The sequence below is a fragment of the Dermacentor andersoni genome, chromosome 10 (assembly GCF_023375885.2).
Source record: "Dermacentor andersoni chromosome 10, qqDerAnde1_hic_scaffold, whole genome shotgun sequence".
Classification (NCBI taxonomy): Eukaryota; Metazoa; Arthropoda; class Arachnida; order Ixodida; family Ixodidae; genus Dermacentor; species Dermacentor andersoni.
In genome coordinates this window covers 103,995,269-104,009,466 of record NC_092823.1, presented here as the reverse complement: position 1 = coordinate 104,009,466, position 14,198 = coordinate 103,995,269, and the positions used below count along the sequence as shown (strand labels likewise).

Genomic DNA, 14,198 nt, shown 5'->3' with positions numbered 1-14,198 from the left:
ATGGGGCTTTACGTGCCAAAACCATTTTCTGATTATGAGGCACGCCGTAGTGGAGGACTCCGGAAATTTCGACCACCTGGGGTTCTTTAACGTGCACCTAAATCTAAGTACACGGGTGTTTTCGCATTTCGCCCCCATCGAAATGCGGCCGCCCTGGCCGGGATTCGATCCCGCGACCGTGTGCTCAGCAGCCTAACACCATAGAAATTAAAAGGTCTCGTGAGGAATTCCCGCAGAACCCTTCTCGCGATGGCTGCCGACGTTAATGCGATAGCATTCGAGCGATCTAGCGGCAAACCCTGCTGTCACCGCTGAAACGCGTCATGCATGAACCGCGCACTGCAGCCAGGCTCCTGTCTTGCGCTTCACCTTGGGCGCGATGCGCCATTCAGCGGCACTTCAGTGGAGTCGGCGCGAAGTCCCCCTCCTTTTGCGTGGCCTCCGAGATTCGAGACGCACCGGTACGCACTAACGCTGGCACTGACTCACACTGACTTCGTGGCTCAACGATAAGGCTTCGGGAGGCCGCGTTCGAGAAGCCCTTGTGATGCCATTTCAAATATGCGAATCACCGGATAAATTTTGAGGTTCATTTTTCATTCAAAGACGGAGTAGACAGCCTAGATATAGCAAATGTGTCGCTCAAGCAGGCTAAGAGTGTTATTCGCATTATAATACTTTTTTATGTGAAAACTGAAGGACCTCGTTTGAATTGCAAACTCGTTTGAATTGGAAATGTGCCGTTATGGTCACGAGTGCCTGTTGTTAACACTGCCAGGGCTACATTTAGTGCGTGTACACAAATACACTAGAAAGCTGACCCAGGGACCACTGCTGCTATACCTCAATTGGAATGGAACGTCGATGGCGTCTTGCGGATGCTGCGGGCTCGACTCCCATAAGCGCAAATTTTCATTTGCACAACTTTCGTTTCCATTTGCCTTGATTAAGTATACGAACATAACCACTGATTTCACCCTCGTTCATAGCTATTTCAACATTTCAAATTTAAAAAGAACTGCTGACTTCGCCTCTGATTCGTTTGCTTCTTCGTACAATCGAACCTCCCCGGTTCTTTAATTACCCTTGAATTAAAGATCATTTGAAGGCGCCATTGTACTCCTGTGGATATAATTTATGGTTCTGATGCCTTTGAACTTGTCAGCAAAGCGATAAGTGACCCTCTCGCCATAAGTAAACAGCTCAGCACCCACGAAGGTATAAAAGCGAACAACTAAAGAAGGGCGTCCACGAAGGGTGCTAAGGGAGGATGAACACGTGTGTACCTATAGGATAGTGGTTTTGGAGCCTACTGGGACTCTGGATCGCTTATCGTTACCACGGCAGCCGCATCATCAAGCAGTGGTACATAGTAGTAATATTACGTACAGGTAACAACACCATTAAAATATAGCAAGAATGTCAGCCTAACACTGCTGCGTCACTTTTGCCTTTTAAATCAAACGAAAACGCGTCGCTTGCGGTCACGGCAGCTAAACACGGCGCTTCAGCACACATTGCCGCAGGAAGTCGCGTAGTCATTAAAGTTGAAGCATTAGCCGAGGGATTTACGCTCGTTCGAAAAACCTCGACTGGCGGAACGCGGGCGCAAAGTTTTCGCCACACGCCTGTACACAAGCAGTCGGGCGAACTGCAGCAAGGGACCGCTCGTGAATAGCTTTCCATTGAGACAAATTACTCTTTGCCCGAAAACCCGGCCCCAAGAAACTCTCTTTTTTCCGCAGCCAAACATTTTCCGCTTCCATCTCGCGGGACCAACTCCTCACAGCATTAGTACTTTACACCCCCCACCCCCCACCCACCCCCTACGCCTCCACAGGTTCGGCTTCGCTCTGCCAAGTAAGAAAAAGGGAGACATACACACTAAATCTTCAGTCGCCGCGGCCTCGGTTTGTTGCTGATTGCGACACGAGAAAACGACATCGAAAGGCCGGCAGCCCCAGAGAGATAGCTAAACTAGAACATCTGAGTTCAAGGAGCCAGCGTCAAACACAGCCGCGCCTTAACTCAAGTTTCCGCGAGAAGCTTTTTTCTTCGTCATCGTCTTAATCGCACACGGTCCCCTTTGATCTTTGGCTTCGGGTTGCGGCTGACCGGCGGCTACTAAACATGAAGTGCGCAGTGGGACATTGGCCAAAGTAGGTTTTCGTTGTTTTCCTTTCAATTTTTGTTTTTCTTCCCCGGTAGTCCTTCTTTCCACTCAGCGATATCTGTTGACAAAACAAGCAGCAATTTTTAATGTCCTCCAAGATGCGGTGAAGCAGGCGTGATCTGTCCATTATAGCTTAGAGGCCTTCTGTCTTCTTTGTAACCATTGTCTTCTTTTGTAACCACGGCTCATGGAAGATACTAAATGATAATGTCGAATAGCATGCCAACTCTCTCGTTAAACTAGCCACTTCAGTTGTCGTTGAAACATGATCTTTCCCTAATCCCAAAGAACGGCAGCGTGACTCGAAGGAATGTAATGCCTTGTTTTTGTTTTTTGTTTTGTTTTGCAATACTTGGGATCATCATGTGTAGGAAGGAGACCGAAGGAAACCGTGTAGGAAGGAGAAATATTTTTATTTGCTGACTACGGCAAAATTGAAGTTGCGCGACTGAAAAGCTCGTTATCAGGAACCGTGGCTAAATAGCAAAAGCCCTAAAGAAGCGCAAAATATGCGCAGAAAAGCTGGAATATTTAACACTCTTCAAAATTCCGTAAAACAACAAAAAGCATCTATATATATGCTAAGAGCAAAATAAAAAGCCGCAAATATGTGCATAGTACTACAAAGAGAGCATGACTTGTGACAATTATGACTAGTCTCCGAGTTCCCACAAAGGGTGGAGTGCAAACCACACTCCATGTAAAGTCCTTGACGTGAAAGCGTAATAATGTTATCACCTTGATATGAAATGAGCATCACACCAAAACATGCAAATGTCACTGACATCAGAAAGTTGCAATGAATTTAGAATTGGTTAAACACTGAACATTATTTGTGAATACTTCAGTCTCGAGCTTCCGGGCCAGCAAGGTTGAGCAAGTCTTTCTGAGCCTTAAACTTAGGCCTCCTTCTGCACCGTCTGCTTCCGATTAGCAGAAGACAAGTGTGATGCACCCAGGCAATGATCCAATAACCCCTGAGACAGCAAATGCTTCCATCTACCGATTTCTACTGGCGCTAAAGGAGCGGAGATTCAGGCAGCATTGACATCCCTCTCTGTTTTTTGACGTCACACGCGGGGGTGCAGCGAGTCGTACTACCAGATTTGCTCGTAGCCTAGTACTACACGTTGTCACAGATTTCTACGTACTGGAGTGTCCGTAAACGTAATTACAGTTAACGGATACGATTACCGAAACACTGGAGATACCGACGCGAGTAGCAGCGCTGGTGACGACATCTCGTGATGATAACATCAAATAGGGCACCCAGAACCTTGACTCCGAGATTGGGTAGGCAGCGCGGGCACCCGATTTCGGAGGCCATGCCCAGAGCTATAAAAACAAAGAGGAAATTCTTCTTGCCTGTTGGTTCAAAGGGGTCTACGTTAACAATTTATGGCGTAACTACTGGATTTCTTTCTTTTTTCTCTTCCCCTTGTTGAGGTATAGTGGCGCAAGTCAGCAACCTATCTAAGGCGCTGTGTTTGAACGAACTGCTAAAAGAAGGCGGTGCTATCGTTGCTGCAACCGTCGACGTATCCGATCTTTGGGTATTGCGGGAACTGTAATATGTTTGCGGTCAGCCGAACCAAACGTGGCCGCCAATTTTGACGCAGCACAAAGCGCATCGGTAGACAGCTTTAGCTTGTCCGTAGGCATATAATGCTTCCGTGGTTCCGGTTTGCTCCACATGTTGGTGTAAGCAGGCGCGTTGGTGGCGCCACCTGGTGGCGAATACTTTAACGACTGAGCACAAACAGGTATTAGTCAAGTAAAATAAGTAGCCATACTCCACCTGGGTGCGGGTCGACAGTGACGTAATCGTAATGTGGATTTTTTTCCTTCGATGATTACACCCATGTAACGTAAGGACGGTTCTAGAGCGTTGTCCCTGGACAAAGCGTCACATGATGCCATTACTAGCGCTGTTACTGCAGTATACGACAAATTTATCCCGGTATTCCATGATACGTGCTTTAGATTGTCCGTAAAATTATTATCGTTTACGGGTTAGGGCTTGCCGGAGCCCTGTGTGGCAGTAGCAAGGCTGGTAGTGGCATCATCTTATTTATTTACTTCAGATACTGCCAATCCTATATACGATCATAGCAGAAGAGGCATGTACAATAATAGCGTACAAGATAGGTATATAATATGAACAGCACGAGAGAAACGAAATTTGTCAAATAAATGAAAACAAATCGTAGGATTTCAAAGCAGGTTGAACAAAAATTAACAGATACAAAATTCATTGGTAATGCTATCCTGCACCGATTTCAAAAATAAATCTAAAGTTGTAGGTTAAGTTACAGAAGTGTCCGAGCTGTTCCACTCTTTAGTAGCAAGATGAAAAGGGAAAGTTTGAAAACATTCAGTGTGAAAAGAATATTCTGTTAGCCTTTCGTCATGGTTTTGTCTAGTTTTCCTGGTTGTAGATTTGGATACATATTTGGACGGGTCAATGTTTATCTGACTCTTTGTCCAACTACTATGCCTTTGAAAAATGTTTGTGTTACCTCAGTGTTCTCATCTATGAAAAATGATAAAAGAACTGCCTTACCAATCAAGTCACTGCCGGCGCTTTATAGCAACTGTAAACTAGAATGTAGTAAGTTACGGCAGTATTAGTTTTGCACGCTCTTTGTTTAGACTGCGTCACAAGCTGTCGCTACCAGTGTTGCTGCCGTAAAACCTTCCGATAATCCGCCATTGCGCAAACACTGGTACGTTTACTGTGAAAGCTAGAACTCCCTGCTTATCTAACAGACGGCTCCTACTTGTCAAATTGATTCACCGAGAATATGGAGAAAGAAAGAAGTTACTCTTTACAGCAGATGGATAAACTGTGTGGCACTGTGTACCTTCTTTTACAGCACAAGCGACACATGTGAAGCTAGAACTTTCTGCTTATCTAACAGACGGCTCCAACTTGTCAAATTGAATCGGCGAATATATAGAGAAAGAGAGTAGTTACTCTTTACGGAAGATGGATAAACTGTGTGGCACTGTGTATCTCCTTTTACGGGCACAATTTCGACACACACCCTACCAATGCCGTCGTGCATAGTCGAGTGCCGTTCACCATTCGTCGCGTGGCGACCTGTGGATGAACTCCGCGCTGAGCTTTGTCGGTCTCCCCTCCCCCGGCAGGTGAGGAGGCCGTCGGAAGCGGCGCTTCCGCCGAGGCGGACCCCTACGAATTCTGCCGAGCGCACTTCGGCGCGGACTTCGCTCTGAACCGCGAAGTCCGCCGCGCCGCCAATTCGGTCGAGAAACAGCCTCACGAGCCAAGTAAGAGCCTCTCCGCAGTTTCCCACACACACGCTCCACCCCCCACCCCTCCCTCAATCACCCACGCACCCCCCCCCCCCCCCCTTCAAGCACCGTAGCCCCTTTTAGCCAACCAGATAGCACAAGTCCCGTGCACTCCCATTTATGACCTCATACTACTAAGGCCGACATTTCCGTTGCCAAGCCTGGCGCCACGAAAGCGGTGACGTCGAAATCACCGCGCGGTATTTGGCAGCGTTCGGCTTAGATTCAATGGCAGTCGGCCCTAATAGCATGACGTCATAAAACAGAGTGCGCAGGCCTTCTGATATCTAGATGGCGTTGCTTTGGCTCGTACTGTGGCTTGTTTTTTCCTGCACTTGTAGTTGCAACTCACGTACGCACCGTGCTTCTTCGTAGGCTGTAGGCTTTCCTAGCATTGGCTCATGCACTGGCTTTTCTCTGCCTGCCTCCTACATGTGCCCAACCCTCGCATTCGGACGTGAACGAAGTGGCCCCAATCCAAGCCTTGGCTGTCTGCTACCTATCCGCACCTGCATTGCCATCTTACTCCCGCATCTTGTCTTTCTTATTTTCTACTTCCGGTGCTCACACTTCTCACTTGCTCACAGCCTGATTTCTCTTACGAAGGTTCCCGTGACACCACTGGATACTATACAATACTGTCACATTGTAGGGAAGGCAAATAATATAACTGCCTAAAACGCTCATTGCGAAATTTTAACTCTTTGGGAAAATTGGCTCCCGGAAGGACAAGCAGCACTCAAAGTACAAAGGCAGCGTCGAGCACAGTTGTCAGATCGAATCCTACGGTCAAGTTCTTCCGCTACTTTTAAATTCACTTCGATCCGAATTGTAGCTACAAGCTACATAAGAAACCCACATGGGTTTCTCAGAATGATAGCGTCGCCGTTGAAGAAAAGTTCACCTTGGTCCGGGATTCGAACCAGGCACCAACGCCTTTCCGGGGAGGTTTCCTTATCGCTTCCATATGGAGCTTCGTGCTACGATTCGGGTGGATATGAATTTTTCTTTTCGGGTATTTTCCTCCACATTTCGGGCTTTTGTAGAAGAGATTTGTCATACTTATACATGTCTCACCGTACCCTCCAGAGTCATCGCTCATACTCGTTTGCATTCGGGGAAGTATAACAGCATTCGCGTCAGGCTCGCACTTTCGTAAGGCAAGGCTTGTTCGCTACGTTTATTCGGAGAAAGCATTAAAGAAACTTCGGATAGATTAGGTGTGTCTTGCGCCGAACGATAACTTGATAAATGCGATAACCCGGTGAGAAGTGGTCACTGACCAAAAGTAAAATAATGACCCCATGACAACATGGGATTCTTGGACATTTGTCTTGTGGGGCACAAGATTTTCTTAATGCGGAAAAACCACGAGCATTGCGGCAGACAAAGAAAAGGGTCCTGTAGGCTGCTCTCTTCAAAAGTTTTAGTGCTCTTCAATCGTTCAATCATAAATCGTCTTTCTTTTAGTTACAATTTCCTTTAATGACTCATTGTTTTCTAAATTTTCCTCAGAGGCAGGACAGAAATGTAGGCCACATCACTTTTGACGTGAAACCTCCTTGAAATATGTCAGAGGGGATCGCTTGCTAAAACCGCGTGTAATGAAAAGATACAATTATCGCTTATACAGGGTGTCCCAAGTATCATGGACCAAGATGTAAAGATATGCAAATGTCACCAAGCTGAACAGAACCAAGGTAATGTTGCTTGCCATCGCTTGAAGATATTCCAATTATTTTTTGCGTTCCACGTAATTGTATAGTTAGTCTTCATTAATTAGTCAACTTCTCAAATAGTATAGTTCCCATTCCCCCGGTGCAGGTTAGCCAACCGGACGTTATTCTGGTTAACCTCCCTGCCTTCTACTTATCTCTTTCCCCCAAATAGTATAGTGAGATGAAGAATGGCCATGGGAAAATAATGGAGCAACATGAAAAGCTCCCGATACAGCTTTCTGTTGCTCAATACGTGCGGCATAAAAATGTTTTTCCGAGCGTGAAAGAAGCCCGCGACTACACTGAATGTGCTTCGAGCGCCAGCGCTGGAATTTTGCGTGTATTCGCAGGCCTCTTTCACGCTCGGAAAAACACTCTTTTCTAGCACGTATTGAGCAACAGAAAGCTGCATCGGGAGTTTTTCATGTTGCTCCCTTATTTTCTCATGGACATTTTTATCTAATTATACTATTTGAGAAGTAGAATAATTATTGAAGGCTGATTATGCAATTACACGGAACGCAATAAATAATTGGAGTTTCTTCAAGCGATGGCAAACAAAATTACCTAGGTTCTGTCCACATGGTCTAAAGTTTATAAACAAGGATAAGGCGCCTCAGAAAGGCTGGCCAACGTCTCTATAGGAGAACGTATCCTTGTCAAATGGGGCCTCGTCAACCCCATCAGGTTAGTTTTAACGGGTTAGTGGAGAGTCCTCACGCGCGGTCGTTGTCGGCCGTGGCTGGCTGTAAAGGGACAGGCCCAAAAGAAAATGAACGATGTCGTTTGACGGCTCTAGGCGTGGTTAGTAAGACGACGGGACAAGAGTGGTAGAGTGGGAAGGTGGCAGAAGAAAGGAAAATAAAGCAGAGAAACAGGAAGACATAGGACGGTGGAGTGATGGGGGAGCGTGAGGGAGGTTAGGGAGCCTTCAGAGGAGTCATAGGTGGCGTGCTTTTGTGGGGTTTTAGAAGAGCCGGTCAGTGTACGAGCAACAAAAAGACAGGAGTTGAAAGAATGACTTGAGTAGCGTAGCAGCAATGCGCCGGGTAGTTTTCAAGGTGCTAAGATGGCGACACGGAGGCCGAGGGCAATGGATAGGGTAGTTGCAAGGCAGCGGCTTCGTCTTTCAAGGACGTTAGCCTCAGTAATTCGGCGTAAGGTTCGTTGCAGTGGCATACAGAAGTGGCACGACCTTCTGTTGTCGAGGCGCCGAAAAAGGTATCCCGGCGTCTGGGCCTTTGCATTCTGTCTGCGTGGGTCTTTAAAAGAAAAAAAAAATGCCGGGAAGAAATGGAAATAAACGGAAGAACAAATAGGAGGGAGACTGCAGAGAAAGTGGGATGGGCCAGGTGTACATGGAGAAAGGGGTCTTGTGGTTAACATATGTGTAAGACCGTTCTAGAGAATCATTAATTGATCGTTAGCTGGAGGCAGGGAAGAACTGGAAATGGAGGAATAGGTAGAACTGAGAATCCAGCTCCAGTTTCGTGCCATTTGCATGATTTAAATCTTGGTGCGGGACAGTTGGGACACGCTGTATATTCGCAACCCTACTACCCACGAGCATTACATTAATATCGTTGCGTAGAGGAAATGGGCCACTACTTGATGATACATGGGTCGTGTGGGTTGATGGCACCGCCGTCGCGACACGCATGATGCAATAGGAGCTAAATTTAGCCTCGCGCGCGGCGTTTAGAGGCGTAGCTAGGCAGTATACGTGTCGCCGTGCAAAGCAGTAATGGCCGCAGTAATGGTAGCACATTTGGGAGAGAACGCCGTTAGCGGTAGCAGGCATAATTCATCAAACTCATATTGGTTCTCATCCAGAGTTCTGAGGACTACAAGTTTGCAACGTGTTGCACAAATTTCACACTCGCTCGGCTGTAGGGCCCCCCATGAGTACGATGTGTAGGGCCCAGAAAGGGCGTGAAGAGTCTCCGGCAGCAAGACGAAGGGGCACCCAACCCATTTCGACCACGGCGGAACGTGTCCGTCTTCATAGGGAGCACGTGCAGGCGAGATCGTGGCAAGCACAGGAGCACAAGGCCACCTGCGGGCGCCGTGGGCTCGATTCGGGCGGGACAGTCTCGGGCGCCACCGGTAGGGGGCTCATTTCTTCACCCCGGTGCCCAAACACGCTCTGCAAAACGAACGGGCCCCCTGAGAACTGGAAGCGAGCACGACTGAGAAATTGGACCGTGAGATGGCCACTAGGTGTAACATAGGTTAGGCGCTTAACCATTATAAGGCGTTAGTACGTGTCTCTCCTGCATCTGGATACGTCTATTTTTGTACTCTATAGTGTCCATATATCCTGTGCAGCACGCGCTAGACGTTTCACGTACCCCACAGCGTCTTCGTCTCCAGTAGAGCCTACCCGATTCTTTTCTTTTTCTTATTCTTCAAGCTAGAGAAATTTTCCGGAGCCAGAGCGATAACTTTCTTAAACCGGTCGTGCCACTTCCTTTCTTCGCAGCCGTGCAGGCGTACTGCAGACATCGCTCCTTCTTTCTTTACTTTTGTTTTGCCTGTCGGTCGTGAAATGGCGCAGAGGATACGCACGTGTGCCGCTTCCTCTTTGTTCGACAATACCGTTCAATGACTCCAAAGTGTCAGGCGCTTTTAATTGATTATGTTAATGTACGGGATCTTGTGGCGTAAGGACCAATGATGGCCAGAGGAGCGCCAGGAAAATTGTGTTATCGATGATGCGGTCAATGACAAATGAAAGATATAACATGGCTATGTAGGGGCCTAAAAATATTCTCTGTAAATTGCATAAAATATACTGTATATGTAATGAAAATATGGCAACATGTGAGGTGTGCTTGAATATAAGATATAAGCTATGAAGGGTTTCCTTTAATTGCAGCATTTACGTACACTATACATTGCTGTTGAGGCACGCAGGCGAGAAGCCTCGAAATTTTTCATCGGGGCCTGAACACACTTGATAGACACAAAGGCACCTAGATGTTTAATTGATACGTAGTGGATGAAATCTGGCCTACGTGTCGGGTTTAGTGATGGAGACTTGTAATAAGTGAGTATTTGAATATTTAATTCTTTATTTAATTAAGCAGTCTGCTTTCTCCTAGAAGTAATGGCCGCCTAGTCCTGTAATTTAGACCAGGGCTACTATTCTGGCGCTCACTGCCACAGGCAATTTATAAAAATTTGGTACAGCTCAAAAAAAAAGAAAAGGAAACACCCTGCGTATTAGAGGATCTGCTATCTATACTATCCGTAAACTACACCTACTGATCTAGTGATGTGGCTTAGGGAACAGCGATATCTCTTTATGGTGCATAATTTTGTCAAACTTACTTACCAATTTTCGACAATTTGCGTACCAATATTGTCTTTAGCTAAAATTCTGCTTCCTAAAGTCGGCAGAATTCAGGTTTTTCGCCAAAATGTATAGCAAGTTGCGTTGGAATCGATCAAGCCGTTGTCTGATGAGATCATTTCTTCGTTTCACGTGTGCTTGAATGGAAAGGTCGGACTAAAACTTACTTATGCTTATTCTTAAAGTTATTCTTAAGTGAATGCGTAAGATGGCAGTGCGCCTGCCTGAAAGAAAGCACGGATAGCTGATAGTGACATTCCGGTCACGATTAGAGGCAGCAGTGTAGCAAGGGGGGGGGGGGGAGCATGTAATGCACATAGATCTGTTAAGCGGTGATCTATTGGAGCGATAAAGTAGGTGCCAGAGAGAGAAGAAAACACAGCGAATGCCGGAAAAGCGTTATATTATAAGCATATAGTCTGAAAACTTGGAGGTATATGACGGAGCTCAGTTAACGCAAAATTGGGTATGCTTAGATAACACTCGGAGACGCCGTTGTTCTGCATTAAAATAAGATAGGATGACCTGTTATTATTACTGAATTCCCGTATTAATATCGGGCAATTTTTCTCAAAGCGCAGGTGAATAGAGGCAGCATATGAACCCGAATACAGAGTGAATGAAAACGTCCTCTAGCCAGCGTCAATTGCCTCGCACACTTGAATCATCGATGCTTGATGCTGGGTTCAAAGCTTTAAATGCGACAGAATTTTTTTTGGCTACCCTACCCCAAATTAGTCTTTATACATCGCGTCAATACGATGACCACGTAAAAAACCATTGACTTGCCGTCCCGACCCTGCAAAAGTGGATGGCCAGCGAAGCGGTTACAAAACCACTCAAATGCCACTGATGGGGATAAGAAATGTTTTGTTGTTCTGCCTAGTCTTACCACGACACCGTTGTTGTGCATTAACGATTTCGCACTGTTAGATGCTCATCGTATTCACGCTGCTCTTGGGGAGTCTTTGCGTGGTCTACCCATAGCAGTCTTGCAATGAACTGAATGAGTTGCTAGGCAGTTCTCCCTTTTACATATGAAGTTTGGGGACGTCCCTCACTGATTCATATGCTGCTATTGCCCCTTTCCCATTGGAGCAGCTTATACAACCGTAATCTTTACTGGAAAGCACAAGCGGGGAGAAGCAACGTACCTCGCATTGTTCACAGGCGCCTTACCATCCATCACGCGGTTTTGACGGTTGTTTTGTGCTTTTCGTTATCGAAATGAATACTGAGCTGTGTGTTGTATGCCTGATTCCAAAGGAGATGTAGTATACAACACACATTCATTTTTTTCTTCAATTTTTTTTTTCTGACGGGCATGCGAAATCCCAACCAACTGGAGGCTAACAGCTTCGCTGTAAAATTTAATCTAGCCTAATCGAACCAGGGCCTGCAGCGTGGTAAGCGAGTATCTATTGCCTGTAATTACCAATAAGCACAAACTTTAGACGGAACTGTAAGGCAGACGAAGCACATTCGAGTACATCCTCGGTGCCAGGACCATGCAGAACAGGCACGGAATACACGCGACAGGTGAGCGAAGGGGCACCGCTACCGTCGTGCTATGATGACATATACGCGCATGCTCAGATCAAGTGTGGTCGGTTGGAAGGTTTGCAGAGGCGCGCGGAGCTTTTTACTTTAATGTAGAGCTTGAATGCTGTGTGTGCGCGCTGCGCATGCTCATATAGCTTATACAATAGTCGAAGATGGGCTCTACAATAATTTTTTTTTCTTTTTAAGTTGCAGGAAAAGTTTGCAAGTACTCGCAAGTTGGTTCACTATACCATTTCGAACCGATAGATGGCATGAGAGGCAGCTGTATGCTCCGTCTGTTGGTCGCTCGCTATACCCTCTCAGTACGCATGGGAGGGATAAAAGTTTTGGGACGTCGGTTGCCTGACCAAATCTTGATTCGTTTCTGGTTACAGTGGGCGCGTCAATTGAACAAGCCACTACGCACGAAGCCGGCTGCTTTGGCTCTACGGGGTATTATCTCGTCCACCGGGAAAGGAAGGCTGAGGAAGACACAAAACGGTCCGCACTGTGGTTACAAGGTCGCGCTGTAGTGGTTTCCACTCGCGTCTGCGTATCGGCGTGGGTCAAAAGATCAATAAAACGGTGCGCATTGCGTGCACTTCAACGATAAGGCTGCCAGAGAAAGGTCGCCCGAAACCGTGAACGCCGAAATCGGCCGCTTTAATGCGGCTTCGGCGAAACGATCCATCAGGCGCTCCCAGCTGCACTTTGTCTGTGATCCCACGTGGATTAAACTGTGAACGATACTCATTGTCAGACGGATGGCTCGTCGATGAAGCTTTTCGGACCCCCTGAGGGGGCTTTGCGCGTGGGAAAACTTTGGAGTATTTAAACGACGGATCTTAGTTTGTGCTATATATAGGTGCCCAGACACATAGAAACACTCAAAGGAGTAGAGCGGAGGAAAGTGCTTCACGAGCTTTTATCGTTGCGCGTTGAAATATATTTTACGCCGTTAAAAGTAAATAAAGCTCTAAACCTGTCTGTCACTTACACCCTTTCGCCTAAAAAAGTAGTAAGGGTGTTAATTATAAAGAGATTTACACCGTCATTCCCTTTCAGGGATCTACATAATATTACAGTATATGTGGCATAAAGCTACCCCACGTGGATTTGAATATGTGTCAACGCTCATTTTTTTCACATACGTTCAGCCTAAAGAGGAGCTATTCTTGTAGAACACGTTCTACTTAGAAGAGCTGTGTTTCACATGTTAATGTAGGTCTCAGTTTCAGTTCTTAACAGAATCTTCACACGGGTTCCCATAAATATCAGCCTTAATATTTTTCCCCGAAATACATACCACTTAATAAGTGGAACGTTTTTTGTAGACCGCGTGCCTAAAAAACTGTGTTTCACTTATTTTATGTGGACCAGGATTACACATATATTGTTAATTGAACACTATTTTACACACATGAAAGACATTAGCGTGGGGATCATGAATCCCTTTAGTTATACCCGTAAATCAATTCCGGACGGAATACAGAGCGATTCCGTAGAAATCTGCGTAATTTACAACAATTAGCCTTGCAGCTAGACAGAAACTCGCCACATTAATGCCTTCGAGTCTTCCATCGCAAGCACTGTGATCGACAGAAGCGGTAAACTAACTGGAAAGTCACTTGGTGCAACTCCTAGCCGTTTAATAAAACTGACCTCGAAGTGTTTATAATGATACGAAGCTTGGCAGGTAAATCTTCAGCGTGCACGTATAAGAGGACAATGCGCAGAGTGAAACGCCTCCTAGAATTTCCTGCCCGGTAGCTCTGTCCTGTTTAGATACGCGGTGGGGTTAAAAGATTGCACACTGTGAAAGTTCCAGGATATATCCGTTCGAGGAGCGGAGCCCGAGTTCTTGCCCCTGTTTTCTTGTCTGTTTGTTTTTCTTCTCATCGAAGTGAGCGAAAGTCTACATATATGCCTAACTTGGGGGAGGCGGGAAGAGTAGGGGATTTACGTGGTGTAAGTCACCGTGTAAGGGGGATTACGCGGTGTAAATCAACAGAAGCTGACCGTCAAGGCTCGTAAGAAAGGGCAAATTCGCCTCCTCACTGTGTGACCTGCAATTGCTAATCACTATTTTAGA

The 14,198-nt window shown here is 46.3% G+C and overlaps 1 protein-coding gene across 2 annotated transcripts in view; it reads left to right on the top strand.

Moving 5' to 3' along the window:
* LOC126544561 (uncharacterized) overlaps positions 1–14,198 on the top strand; it is a 156,226-nt gene that overhangs the window by 113,630 nt on the left and 28,398 nt on the right. For both annotated transcript variants that reach the window (XM_050191914.3, XM_050191913.3), the window contains exon 3: positions 5,327–5,467. In XM_050191914.3, coding sequence (XP_050047871.1) covers positions 5,327–5,467 — 141 coding nt within the window. The remainder of the gene's footprint in view (positions 1–5,326; positions 5,468–14,198) is intronic.